Here is a 14598-nt window from a genome sequence, read left to right on the forward strand (position 1 = left end):
TCCTGCATTGTGGTCTGGAAGCAGGACATAAATCCTAGGAAAAATAACATACATACCTTGACTAAAGCCAGCTGTTCATGCTAGAGACTGGGATTTTTTCCACTTACAGCCTGAGACTAATGCTGACTGGAAATTCCTTCAATTTTTTTAAGTTAAATAACTTGTTTCTTGTGTTTAGTATTGGAGGGTGTGAACCCAGACCCTTGTACACGTGAGTCATGAGTTTCACCCCAATCTTTCTGCCCTTTTTTATTATAAACATTAAAATCGAACCAAACAATAGCCGCATGTGGGGCTGAGATGGGAGACCGCTGGGTTTTTGGACCTTTCTTTCTGGTTCTCAGCTAGTAAAGTTTACCACCAAATATTTAGTAAAGCGACCCTTTGGTCCTGTGCCTGAAATTTACCTGTTAGCTTGAACGCACTTAAAAAGTACCCACAAGCCGGGCGGTGGTGGCGCACGCCTTTAATCCCAGCACTTGGGAGGCAGAGGCAGGCGGATCTCTGTGAATTCGAGACCAGCCTGGTCTACAAGAGCTAGTTCCAGGACAGGCTCCAAAGCCACAGAGAAACCCTGTCTCGAAAAACCAAAAAAATATATAAAATAAAAAGTACCCACAATTCCTAGTGAGAAAGCATCCGCTGACGTTATGGCTGCGGATTGGTTGGTGTTGGGGGGCGGGGGCAGTAGTTGAGTGGGAAGCTGAGACCAAGGCGGTAGCCATGATTGTCTCTAGGGCTGCTGCAACCCAAAGCTTTAGGCACCTTTTCTGCTTGACCCCACACCACCTCTTCCTGTTTTTAGTTGGGACCTTGGCCAACAAACTCAATGTGCCGCAAGTGTTACTGCCGTTCAGCCGGGAGCCAGGCCGGGTGCCCTTCTTGCTGGAAGCGCAGCGCGGCTGCTACACTTGGTGAGGGGCGCCAGAGGTTCCCAGGATCTTGTCCCCCCACAGTGAAGAGGGACAGGCTTACAGGAATGAGGTGTGGTCCCACAGTGTGCAGGGGCCTGGATGTGGCATCCTTGGAAGGAATAGACCCTAAATTGGAGGCTCTTTAAGTAAGAAAAGTACTAGGATGCGAGTCTGCCTCCCTGCTGAGACAGCCCGTGTAAGCAATGTCGGCACAGGCAAGCCCTATGCCAGACACTGCTGCCATTTATTTCCCCCAATTTGAAGGATTTATGATGGAAACAAAGACAGGTGAAGTGAGAGCCACATTAGAAGACCCTGAGCAACGACAAAACTAGAGTAACAACGATCATCATGCCTGAAAATGAGATCCGCCCGTGAGCAGAGCTCCCTTCCCCTGGTGCAACGGAAGAGGGAAGAAAGCAGGGTAGTTTGTCCTGGGTTAATGACCTTCCTGACTCTAAGAGAACCCAGGTCATGCGGCTACCAGAATTGTAAGGGAGTTTAACTAAAATAATCCTAAATGAAAGAGATTTCCCCATTCTGTATCTTTGCAGACGGAGGGTTGGACTATGGCTCTGCACACGCTAGGCAAGCCCTCTGCCGAGGAACTGCTTCCCCAGCCCCCTTTCCTGCCTTCCATGAGAAGCAGTGAGGTTTTTATCTCAGAGTACAAGAATTTCAAGTCTCATTTCATGAGGAAGGATAAGGAACTTAGGCTTGTAGAGGACCTGTGTGATGGCCATCATTCAGGAATCTGAGAGCTTTTCATCCAGAAGAGGTTTTTTTTTTTTTTTTTTTTTTTTTTTTTATTTTCGAGACAGGGTTTCTCCATAGCTTTTTGGTTCCTGTCCTGGAACTAGCTCTTCTAGACCAGGCTGGCCTCGAACTCACAGAGATCCGCCTGCCTCTGCCTCCCGAGTGCTGGGATTAAAGGCGTGCGCCACCACCGCCCAGCGGAGAGTTGTATTTTTGTTTGGTCTCAGGAAGTAGGCAACCTTTCCATCTTAGATAGCGCCTCAATTTTGGGACTTACAGGAAATCTTTTCTCAAGAGAAGTCCTATCGTGTTGCAAACATAGACCCAGTGTTATTTCCCACTGTGTGAGTCTTTTTGTTTTGTTTTGTTTTGAGACAGGGTGTAGCCCTGGACATCTAGGAACACACTCTATAGACTAGGCTGGTCTCATCTGCCTCTGTCTCCTAAGTGCTGGAGATTAATTGTGTGTGCCTCCACTGACTGGCGAGTCTTTTTATTAGCCATCCTGGGAGGAATATAGCATTTTAGATCTTTGCAGGAGAAACCACCTGTTTTAATCTTGTGTCCTCTGACAGTTTTCAAGAGTATCTTTAGGCATACCTAGTCATATGTAGCATGGGAGAAGTGCGGACCTTTCTTCCAGATGTTGCCTTGACCCAAGCATTTCATGCTCTTTTTTTTCCTTTGGTTTTTCAAGACAGGGTTAGCTGTCCTGGAACTAGCTGTCTTGGAACTAGCTCTTGTACACCAGGCTGGCCTCGAACACACAGAAATCCACCCGCCTCTGCCTCCCAAGTGTATTCAATATTCTGCCTCCATGCATGCCCACATGCCAGAAGAGGGCACGAGATCTCAGTACAGATGGTTGTGAGCCACCATGTGGTTGGTGGGAATTGAACTCAGGACCTCTGGAAGAGCAGCCAGTGCTCTTAACCTCTGAGCCATCTCTCCAGCCCCTGAGTGCTAGGATTAGAGACCTGTGCCATCATTGCTTGGCTCGCATTTCATGCTCTAAACCGTTTGCTTTGGCAGGCATTCCACTCACCACGATGTAGTAACCATTGAGCCTTCTTATGAAAACGGCACCTCTTGTTCCCAAAGAGCTGTTCTTGTTGCTGAATCCACCCAACCAATCCACCTCAGCAGCATTATTCTTGCTCGAGAAGTAGGTATGTTATGGGATTTGTTTGTTTGGTTTTGTGACTGTTGTTTCCTTCAGACAGGGTCTCACTATCTAGCCCTGGCTGGCCTGGAGTTCAGTATGTAGACCAGGCTGGCCTCTGCCTATTGAGTGCTAAGATCAAAGGTGGGTACCACCATGTCCAGCCATTTATTTGGAGTTTTGAAATGGCCTGCCTAGCCCTGGTACACACTGTGTAATCCAGGCTGGCCTTGAACTCACAGGTGCTCATTCATTGCCCTCAGATACGCAGAGATTAAAGATGTACATCACCATGCCAGGCAAGAAAAGGCTATGTTAAAAGCAAAGGTGAGTAAGATAATGTTTTAAGCTGGCCGGTGGTGGCGCACGCCTTTAATCCCAGCACTCGGGAGGCAGAGGCAGGCGGATCTCTGGGAGTTCGAGGCCAGCCTGGTCTACAAGAGCTAGTTCCGGGACAGGCACCAAAGCTACAGAGAAACCCTGTCTCGATAAAAACCAAAAAAAAAAAAAAAAAAAAAAAAAAAGGATAATGTCTTATATAAATGATTGACACAGGGCTGGAGAGATGGCTCAGCAGTTAAGAGCATTGCCTGCTCTTCCAAAGGTCCTGAGTTCAATTCCCAGCAACCGCATGGTGGCTCACAACCATCTGTAATGAGGTCTGGTGCCCTCTTCTGGTCTGCAGACATACACACAGACAGAATATTGTATAATAAATAAATAAATAAATATTTTAAAAAAATGATTGACACAATTGTGCTTCAAGTATTAAGAACCTAAAGAAAAGAGATTTCTGATATAAATCATAATACTGTGGGCCAGTAGATGCTTGCTGTCCATCCTGACAACCTGAGGGAGAAGGAAAAGAACCAAATCCTAAAGGTTGTGCTCTGATCTCTGAAGGGAGCAGGCGAAAACACCTTGGCTTTGACAGGAGACTCCATTTTACCTGTAGGGTGAAACAAAGTTCAGGTTCCCAAGCCCTAGGGGAACTGGGAGCTTTCCAATGACTGATCAACCCCTCCTTAGACACTAGAAACCGTCTGTTATGCCTCTAGTTCTCTAAAACATTACAGCTGTTTCTAACAACAGGAAGAAGAAATGACGCTGATTGGCTGGGCACTGTGTTGGTTGACAGTGATGGAACACAGGGAAAGTCCCCAGTCTTTGGTTCCTGAGGGCGAAAGCTGTGACTGTAACTTGGCAACAAATGTTTGTGGCTTTTCTGCTTATAAACCCCACTTCTGTCCCTGCCCGGGCTGTCAGGGGAAGTGAGGCTCCTGAGTCCTTGTCCTGACTGGTCAGGGCTGCAAGGATCAGAGAGCACTGATGTGGCGAGTTATTAACGTCTTTGAAGCCACAAGTGTCGCTCTCCTTCCTCGTGGACAACAGACATGACATGTGCCCCTGTACACGCTCGTGTGTGCACACACATGTAAAATGAATATGGTTTTAAAACTTCATGGCATAATTTTTCCATTCTATTTATTTTGGCTGTTTTTTTTTTTTGTGTGTGTGTATGTATGTTTGTTTGATTTTTTAAAAATATTTATTTATTTATTTATTTATTATGTATACAATATTCTGTTTGTGTGTATGCCTGCAGGCCAGAAGAGGGCACCAGACCCCTTTACAGATGGTTGTGAGCCACCATGTGGTTGGTGGGAATTGAACTCAGGACCTTTGGAAGAGCAGGCAACGCTCTTAACCTCTGAGCCATCTCTCCAGCCCTGTTTGTTTGAGGTTTCTCCCAAACTCATAGAGATCTACCTATCTCTGACTCCCAGGTGCTGGAATAAAGACATGTGTCATACTTTGCCTAAAAGCATTTTTAGTTACATTTATGTGTGTGGGGAGGTGGTGTGTAGGAAATGACATGCGTGTGGAGGTTAGAGGACAGCTTTAGGAGTTGGTTCTTGCCTTGTACCATGTGAGCCCCCAGACTTGAGCTCAGATTGTCAAGTTGGGGAGCAAGCTTACCTATGGTTTTGTGTGTGTGTGTGTATTGTGGTTTTTGTTTTTTGTTTTTAGACAAGGTTTCACTACATAGCCCTGACTAGTCGAAAACTCCCTATGTAGACCAGGCTGGCCTCAAATTCACAGAGATCTTCTTGCCTCTGCATCCCAAGTGCTAAATTTGAAGGCATGCACACCCACACCTGGGTTTCTTTTGTTTGCTTGGCTTTCGAAGCAGGGTTTCTCTGTGTGTTCCTTTTTTTCCTGGAACTCACTCTGTAGACCAAGCTGGTCTTGAACTCACAAGATCCACCTGCCTCTGTCTCTTGGGACTCGAGGCATGCACCACTACTTTCTGGTTCTTGGGTTTCTTTTTTTTTTAAGTTATGAATACTCAGCCTTGGTTTATGCTTGTTCCACTAGCTCCTTTTTTAATTTTTATTTTTTATACATTTTTTATTGATATTTATTGAGCTCTACATTTTTCTCTGCTCCCCTCCCTGCCATTCCCCTCCCTCCTTCAGTCCTCCCCCAAGGTCCCCATGCTACCAATTTACTCAGGAGATCTTGTCTTTTTCTACTTTCTACTTCCCATGTAGATTAGATCTTTGTAAGTCTCTCTTAGTGTCCGCATTGTTGTCTAAGTTCTCTGGGATTGTGGTTTGTAGGCTGGCTTTCTTTGCTTTATGTTTAAAGACCACCTATGCGTGAGTACATGTGATAATTGTCTTTCTGTGTCTGGGTTACCTCACTCAAAATAATGTTTTCTAGCTCCATCCATTTTTCTGCAAAATTCAAGTTGCTGTTATTTTTTTCTGCTGTGTAGTACTCCATTGTGCAAATATACCACATTTTCCTTATCCATTTTTCGGTCGAGGGGCATTTAGATTGTTTCCAGGTTCTGGCTATGACAAACAGAGGTGCTATGAACATAGTTGAGCACATGTCCTTGTGACATGATTGAGCATCTTTTGGATATATACCCAAAAGTGGTATTACTGGGTCTTGAGGAAGGTTGTTTCCTAATTTTCTGAGAAATCGCCACACTGACATCCAAATGGGTTGTACCAGCTTGCATTCCCACAAGCAATGCAGGAGTGTTCCCTTTTCCCCACAACCTCTTCAGCATAAGTTGTCATCAGTGTTTTTGATCTTGGCCATTCTTACAGGTGTAAGATGGAATCCCAGTGTTGTTTTGATTTGCATTTCTCTGATGACTAAGGATGTTGAACATTTCCTTAAGTGTCTTTTAGCCATTTTAGATTCCTTTGTTGAGAGTTCTCTCTTTAGGTCTGCACTCCATTTTTTTTTTATTGGATTATGTGATTTTTTTTTTTTTTTTTTTTATTTTCGAGACAGGGTTTCTCTGTAGTTTTTGGTGCCTGTCCTGGAACTAGCTCTTGTAGACCAGGCTGGCCTCGAACTCACAGAGATCCGCCTGCCTCTGCCTCCGGAGTGCTGGGATGAAAGGCGTGCACCACTACCGCCCGGCATTGGATTATATTTTGGAGCTCAGACCTCTGTCTGATGTGGGGTTAGTGAAGATCTTTTCCCATTCTGTAGGCTGTCGTTTTGTCTTGTTGACCATGTTTTTTGCTTTACAGAAGCTTTTCAGTTTCAGGAGGTCCCATTTATTAGTTGTTTCTCTCAGTGTCTGTGCTGCTAGGGTTCTATTTAGGAAGTGGTTCCCTGTGCCAATGCGTTCAAGTGTACTTCCCACATTCTCTTCTATAAAGTCAGTGTGGCTGGCTTTATGTTGAGATTTTTGATCCATTTGGACTTGAGTTTTGTGCATGGTGATAGATATGGGTCTATTTTCATTCTTCTACATGTTGATATCCAATTATACCAGCACCACTTGTTAAATATGCTTTCTTTTTTCCATTTGATATTTTTTGCTTCTTTATCAAAGATCAGGTGTTCGAAGATGTGTGGATTGATATCGAGGTCTTCTATTCGGTTCCATTGATCCTCCTGTCTGTTCTTATGCCAGTACCAGGCTGTTTTCAGTACTGTAGCTCTGTAGTAGAGTTTGAAGTCAGGGATTGTGATGCCTCCAGAAGTTCTTTTATAGCTGGGTGGTGGTGGTGCATGCCTTTAATCCCAGCACTCGGGAGGCAGAGGCAGGTGGATCTCTGTGAGTTCGAGGCCAGCCTGGTCTATAAGAGCTAGTGCCAGGACAGGTTCTAAAAGCTACACTGAGAAACCCTGTCTTAAAAAACAAAAACAACAACAAAAAGAAGTTTTATTTTATTGTACAGGATTGTTTTGGCTATCCTGGGTTTATTGCTTTCCCATATGAAGTTGAGTACTGTTCTTTTGAGGTCTTTGAGGAATTTTGCTGGGATTTTGATGGGCATTGCGTTGACTCTGTTCTTGGGTTTTCTTTTTGTTTCAGTTTTGTTTATTTGTTTGTTTTTGAGACAGGGTCTCTTAGTCTTGGCTAGCCTTGAACTACTGATGATACTCTTGCCTCAACCTTTTAAACACAAAGATTGCAGAGTGCATAATGTGTTTGTGTGTGTGTGTGGTATATGCATCTTCATTGGAGGCCAGAGCTTACCTTCTTGTGTCTTTTTCAATTGCTCTTCATTTTATTTTTGAGACAGGGTCTCTCCTTGGATCAGGAACTCAGTGTGTAGGAGCTGCCAAAGACCATCAGAAAACACAAATACATTACAATTCATAACCATAGCAAAATTACAGTTATGAAGTAGTAACAAATAATTTTATAATTGGGGATTACAGGGCTGGAGAGATGGCTCAGTGGTTAAGAGCATTGCCTGCTCTTCCAAAGGTCCTGAGTTCAATTCCCAGCAACCACATGGTGGCTCACAACCATCTGTAATAAGGTCTGGTGCCCTCTTCTGGCCTGCAGGCATACACACAGATAGACTATTGTATACATAACAAATAAATAAATAAATATTTAAAAAAAAAATTGGGGATTACAACATGAGGAACCATATTGAAAGTTTACAGCTTCAGGGAGGTTGAGAACCACTGCTCCAGGTGGATCTTTTTGTTTGTTCAGTTGGTTTTTGAAACAGGTTATCTCACTGTGTAGCCCAGGTCTACCTAGAACTTGTGATGGAGGTGGGTCTTGTATCTTCTCTGTTGCTTCCATTGGTTAATTAATAAAGAAACTGTCTAGGCCCATTTATAGGCCAGCCCTTAGGTGGGTGGAGTAAACAGAACAGAATGCTGGGAGAAAGAAGCCGAGTCAGTGAGTCGCCATGATTCTCCCACTCCAGACAGACGCAGGTTAAGATCTTTCCTGGTAAGCCAGCTCGTGGTACTACACAGAATATTAGAAATGGGTTAGATCAATATGTAAGAGCTAGCCAATAAGAGGCTGGAACTAATGGGCCAGGCAGTGATTAAAAGAATACAGTTTCCGTGTAATTATTTCGGGGCATAAGCTAGCCATGTGGGCGGCTGGGTGCCGGGGACGCAGCCCAGCCGCTCCTATTACAACAAACTTGTAGCAATCCTCCTGCCTCTGTCTCCCAAATACTGAGATTACAGTTGTATACCACCATACCTGTCCTCCATGCATCTTTGTGCTATGCCGTTCAGATGGTCACTTCCTTTCCCTCATCTCTTCTATGTTTAGTGGTTAGTATAATGAAAGAAAGAAGTCTTACATCTTCCATATAGCATCTCCCCATTGAGTACCTTTCTCGGCTGCTTACATCAGTGTGGATTTAGCTATGTGGGGACAGGGTTATAATTCTCCGTTAACTGTCAGCTTGACACGGCTTAAGCGAGTCACCTGAGAAGGGAATCTCAACTGAAGGACTGCCTAGTCAGATTGTTCTGTCTAGGTTGTTAATTGATGTCTGAGGGACCAGACCTCTGTGGGTGACACCATCCCCTGGGCAGTGGTCCCATCCTCTATATGAGCCTGTGAGTCAATGTTCCTTCATGATTTCTGGTTTCAGATTCCTACTTAGGTTCCTGTTTAGACTGCTCTCAATGATGGATTATAGTCTATAAGATGAAAAAGTCTTTCCTGCGCTTTAGTTGCTTTTGGTCTTGGTGATTTGTCACAGCCTTGGAAAGAAAACTAATACTGTGGGAATTCATATTTTCTACTTGTGGTGTCCTGCAGGTTAGCTTCTGTGTGCTTTGAATGTGCCCTTATTTTTGGTATTTTTTTTTTTTATGGAACTGCCCCCCCCCCTTTTTTAAAGATAAGGTCTCATATAGCCACTTCTGGCTTCTGGTTTACTATATAGGGAAACTTGACCTTGAACTTCTGGTCCTTTTGCCTCCCTCTCCCCAGCCCTAGGATTCCAAGTGTGCACCACCGGGCTGTACTTTTGCAGTGCTGGAGATCAAGCCCTTGGCTTCTTTTTTTTTTTTTTTTTTTTTGGTTTTGCGAGACAGGGTTTCTCTGTGGTTTTGGAGCCTGTCCTGGAACTAGCTCTTGTAGACCAGGCTGGTCTCGAACTCACAGAGATCCGCCTGCCTCTGCCTCCCGAGTGCTGGGATTAAAGGCGTGCGCCACCATCGCCCGGCTCCTTGGCTTCTTTCATGCTAGTCAAAAACTCTAGCAACTAAGCTATATTCCTAGCACAGCACTTCCTTGCTTTTGAGCTCTAGAGTTATATTTAGACAGCAAGTTCTAGATGCTAGTGTGCTTGTTGCTAAGGGAGTGTCCCAGTTTCTAGGTTCTCTTATAAGACAGAGTTAAGAGAGAAACATGCACATGCCAGCCTGTGTGTACACGTCTCTATATTTATTTCTGCATGTGTCTAGCTGCATATATATGATTAAAATGCATGTGAACTCATGCTGATAGCTTCAGCTCCAGTCTGGACTCATTCGAGACATCTCTCCTTGTTTATTTGTAACTTTGCTGTCAGAAGGACAGACCTGGGCTGGTGAGACGACTTGGTGAGTAGAGGCACTCGTCACCAAGCCTGACGGCCTAAGATTGATCTCTGGAACCCATGTTAAGGTGGAAGGAGAGAACCAAGTCACAGAATTGTCCACTAACATCTACACGGCTACTATGACACACATGTCCACGCACGTAGGAATAGTTTTCGTCAAAGCCTGACCTTCATCATCTTTTGCATGTCCTCTTGTTGTCCAGCCCCGTCCACATGAAAAGCTGTTATAGGGCTGGAGAGGCAGCTAAGAAGCCAGAGCATTGGCTGCTCTTTTGGAGGCTCAAGATTCAATTCACAGCACTCACAGGGCACTTCAGAGCCTTTCATGACTCCAGTTCCAGGGGCCTTTGTCCTTTTTCGGCCTCCAAGGGTAGTGCTTGCCCATGGCACAAAGCATTTATACGGGCAAAACATCCAAACACATAAAGTAGTTTCAATATGGCAAATTCAATTTCTTTTTTGCACTGAGGTCTTAGTTTATGTCACCAGGGTGACCTAGGATTTATTGTGTGTGTGTAACTCAGGGTACCCTTTAACTTGAGGTCCACCTGCTTCTACTTCCTTGGGTGCTGGAGTTACAGTTAAATTCAGTTCTTAATGTCACTTGTGTTAAAAAAAAAATACATATATATATATATATATATATATATATATATATATATATATATATAGTGTTTTCTGAAGTAAAAGTCTGTTACTGGGCATGGCATCATGGGCCTGTAATCCCAGCACTCAGGAAACAGAGGCAGGAGGATCCTAAATGGAAGCCATCCTGGACCCCATGGTGAGACTGTCTGGAGACCTAAACAACACACGGGGCTCTGAATTCCCAGCCAGCCGGGGCTGCACAATGAGACCCTGTCTTTCTGTTTGTTTTGTTTTGTTTTTCGAGACAGGGTTTCTCTGTGTTGCTTTGGAGCCTGTCCTGAAAGTAGCTCTTGTACCAGGCTGGCCTTGAACTCACAGAGATCCTCCTACCTCTTCCTCCCAAGTGCTGGGATTAAAGCCATGCACCACCACTGCCCAGCGTTGAGACCCTGTCTTAAGGAAATAAAGTAACTAAAAACAAAACAAAATCAGAGTTCAGAGTCCAAAGAGGTGGGAACAACAAACAAACAAACCCAGAGGGCTGGTCAGATGGTGCATTCGGCAGAGGTCTTTGCTGCCAAGCCTGACAGCTTGAGTTTGATCTCAGGCATGCACGTGTGGGAAGGAACCCACGCTCTCAAGTTGTCCTCTGACCACTACACACAGATTAGAGGCTCATAAGTTCAGTTCCCATACAGTATCACAATTTTACTTATCTAAATAAATAAATTAAAAAAAAAACAACCATTGGGTGGTGGTGGTCACCTTTAATCCCAGCACTCTGGAGGCAGAGACAGGTGGATCTCTGTGAGTTCGAGGCCATCCTGGACTACAGGGCGAGTTCCAGGACAGGCTCCATAGCTACTAGGTAACCCTACCTCAAAAAACAAACAAACCCAACCAAAAACCTGTTACTCTCATTTTCTAAAATATTTTTTTTAAATTTCACTTAAGCCAGGCGGTGGTGGCGCACGCCTTTAATCCCAGCACTCGGAAGGCAGAGGCGGGCAGATCTCTGTGAGTTTGAGGTCAGCCTGGTCTACAAGAGCTAGTTCCAGGACAGGCTCCAAAAGCTATGGAGAGGGGAGCTGGAGAGATGGCTCAGTGATTAAGAACACTGACTGCTCTTCCAGAGGACCTGGGTTCAATTCGCAGCACCCACATGACAGTTCACAACTGTCTGTAACTCCAGTTTCAGGGGATTTGAAGCCCTTACACCAATGTCCATAAAATTAAATAAATTATTTAAAAAAAAAAAAGAAATAAGCAAAAGCTATGGAGAAACCCTGTCTCAAAAACCAAAAAAAAAAAAAAAAAGTCGGGCAGTGGTGGCGCACGCCTTTAATCCCAGCACTTGGGAGCCAGAGGCAGGCGGATCTCTGTGTGTTCGAGGCCAGCCTGGTCTGCAAGAGCTAGGAGAAACCCTGTCTCGAAAATCAAAACAAAACAAAACAAAACAAAAAAATTCCACTTAAAAAGACAAGGAATAGGGGGCTGGGGAGATGACTCAGCGGTTAAGAGCATTGCCTGCTCTTCCAAAGGTCCTGAGTTCAATTCCCAGCAACCATATGGTGGCTCACAACCATCTGAAATGAGGTCTGATGCCCTCTTCTGGCCTGCAGGCAGACACACAGACAGAATATTGTATACATAATAAAATAAATAAATATTAAAAAAAAGACAAGGAATATCAAACATTGCTTCTCAGTTCTACCCATCCTCAATCCCTCTACCCATGAGGCTGGCATCTCTTCCCTTCAGATGCTTCACACCCCAACAGGAATCTCAATTTCATAACTATTCTGCATTGCTACGGTCCCCCTAGTCCATCCCTGTGCCTCTTAGCAAATCCTCCTGACAGACCTCGCTGCACTTGCCCACTGCCCCACGTGGGTGACCTAAGTCGCAGTCCTTCCACTAGAAACACTGCAATGACTTTATAAGATAAGATGTCTTTCCCGGGGCGGGGGAGTTGTTTGGTTGGTTTGGGTTTGGTTTAGGCTTGGTTTTTGGTTTTTTTTTTTTTTTTTGAAGCAGGGTTTCTCTGTGTAGCCCTGACTGTCCTGGGAACTCACTCTGTAGACCAGGCTGGCCTCAGACTCAAGAGATCCGCATGATTGAGTGCTGGGATTCGGATAAGATGTCTAATTAGTGGAGCTGCTCCCTTTGATCCCTGCAGCCTGGCAGGTTTGTTTTCAGCTCCAGACCTCTCTAGATCTCAGCTCGGTGGCCTTGCTTTCCCCACCAGGGTCACTCTTGGGTCACTCTTGCTCCCTCTGCTCGTTCCTAAGTCCCCTCGAGCTGGCACCTTGTGGGAAGGTCTGTGTGATCTGTTGTCCGTGCTTCTTCAGTGCCACTAGGAATTCAGTTTTCTACATTATGATTCCATGACATCTTAAGCTTCCAGAAGACTGTATATCCAAACTAGGGAGACCTGACCCCAGAGACAACTGTGTAGACTTAAGCCCCTCAGGAAAGAAGCCACTGCTGCCCCTCCCCCTTACTATTCACGTAGTCCACACCATTGTTAACTGTCACTTCCAAGAGCCCACCTTACCTGGTACATACTGCCCAAAGCCTGCTGCACCACTCTCCACAACCTTGACTCTTCTCCCTCTCTCTCCCAGGACCAGGATCTGGCCCAGGCATTGGTACGGGAGCCTGAACTCAGAAGGAACTCTTGTAAAAATCAGGAACTGTACGGAAACTTCAAAGTCTGGTTTCCTTCAAAACTTATATATATAATTTTTATATATTAGTTTTGACAAACACAAAAGTGATAATAAAGAGCCCCCCTCAACCCAAAATGTGAGCCACCTGTGGCATCCCCTCCCCATTAACAAACCAACAGACAAAATCTGTTGAGTCCTTTGTCTCTTTTAATAATGTGTTATTAAATGTGTGCTTGGGGTTCTGAGGTGTGTGGGATTGAGTTCTCTGCTTTTTTTCTAAGATGTTATATGTAAATGTAAAGTTATTTAAATATATGTTTTTTTTTGTTTTGTTTTTTTGGGTTTTTTTTGGGTTTTTTTTTTTGGTTTTTCGAGACAGGGTTTCTCTGTGGCTTTGGAGCCTGTCCTGGAACTAGCTCTATAGACCAGGCTGGTCTCAAACTCACAGAGATCCGCCTGCCTCTGTCTCCCGAGTGCTGGGATTAAAGGCGTGCGCCACCATCGCCCGGCTAAATATATGTTTTAAAGAACCCTCACCACCAACTTTTGTTGCAAAAGAAAAAAATCACTACTGCATTAAATGAACCACATCATGTGTTGAAGAAAAAAAAGACAAGGAGTAAAACAGGTCCCTCAGTGACACACACTGTGGGATTTTCTGTGACAGGGCCTTGCTGTATAGCAGCTCAGGCTGGTTGAACGGGCAGCAATCTTCCTGCCTTAGCCTCTAAGATGCCAGGATTCTAGGTGTTAGTCACTGCAACCAGTATATCTTTCAGGCCTTTTTGGATTGGTTAGGAACTTGGCATACAAGAAACATTAGCATATAATTCTGCAGGAATTCAGGGATGGGCCTGACACACAGCTCTTAGCAGAGAAGCATCCCTCTCTCTCTCTTTAATATATATTTATTTATTATATATACTGTCTTTCTGACTGCATGTATGCTTGCATGCCAGAAGAGAGCACTAGATCTCATTAGAGACGTTTGGGAGCCATCATGTGGTTTGCTGGAAATTGAACTCAGGACCTCTGGAAGAACAGCCACCTGCACTCCAATTCCAGGGGATCCAAAATCTCCTTCTGGCCTCCTGAGGCACTGCATTAACATAGTACATAGACTTACATGCAGCCAAAACACCTATCCACATAAAATTTAAAATAAAAAAAAATTCAGTTCTCTCGTCCTCAGGCTCGGCAGGACATTTCCCCACACAGCCCTGTCATGAAACGGAGCTTCCTTTTTTTGACTTTTTGAGCCAGTCTCTCTACATAGCTCTGGCTGCTGACCTTGTATAATCTTTAAACTCTGAGTATTTTGAGACATTTAATAGATTGGTGACAAATTTCCTTAAATAGTCAGCTCTTTGTCCCTTGCAGTGACCGACCATGAGCTGCGCTGTGATGTTAAGGTCGATGTTATAGACAGCATAGAAATTGTATCTCGCACCCGGGAGCTGTATGTGGACGATGCACCCCTGGAGCTGATGGTGAGGGCTCTGGATGCTCAAGGTAAGGAGCCAGAGGAGGGCTGAGCTCGGAAACTGCTAGCAGATTGTGGATGTGACCTGTTTTCTCATCTGGGGCTCACATGCAGGAGGGTTGGCAGTGCAGAACATAGTTCAATGTATCAGCTGCCTTCTTGCAAA

At 44.7% G+C, this 14598-nt stretch overlaps 1 protein-coding gene across 1 annotated transcript in view; it reads left to right on the forward strand.

Annotated features, from left to right (window-relative positions):
• Positions 1-723: 723 nt before the first annotated feature.
• Positions 724-14598, forward strand: part of Nup210l (nucleoporin 210 like) — a 105324-nt gene continuing 91449 nt past the window's right edge. The window contains exons 1-3 of the mRNA XM_057793822.1: positions 724-914; positions 2703-2839; positions 14330-14461. Of these exons, the coding sequence (XP_057649805.1) occupies positions 724-914; positions 2703-2839; positions 14330-14461 (460 nt within the window). The remainder of the gene's footprint in view (positions 915-2702; positions 2840-14329; positions 14462-14598) is intronic.

This window comes from Chionomys nivalis, chromosome 18 (assembly GCF_950005125.1).
Source record: "Chionomys nivalis chromosome 18, mChiNiv1.1, whole genome shotgun sequence".
Lineage (NCBI taxonomy): Eukaryota > Metazoa > Chordata > Mammalia > Rodentia > Cricetidae > Chionomys > Chionomys nivalis.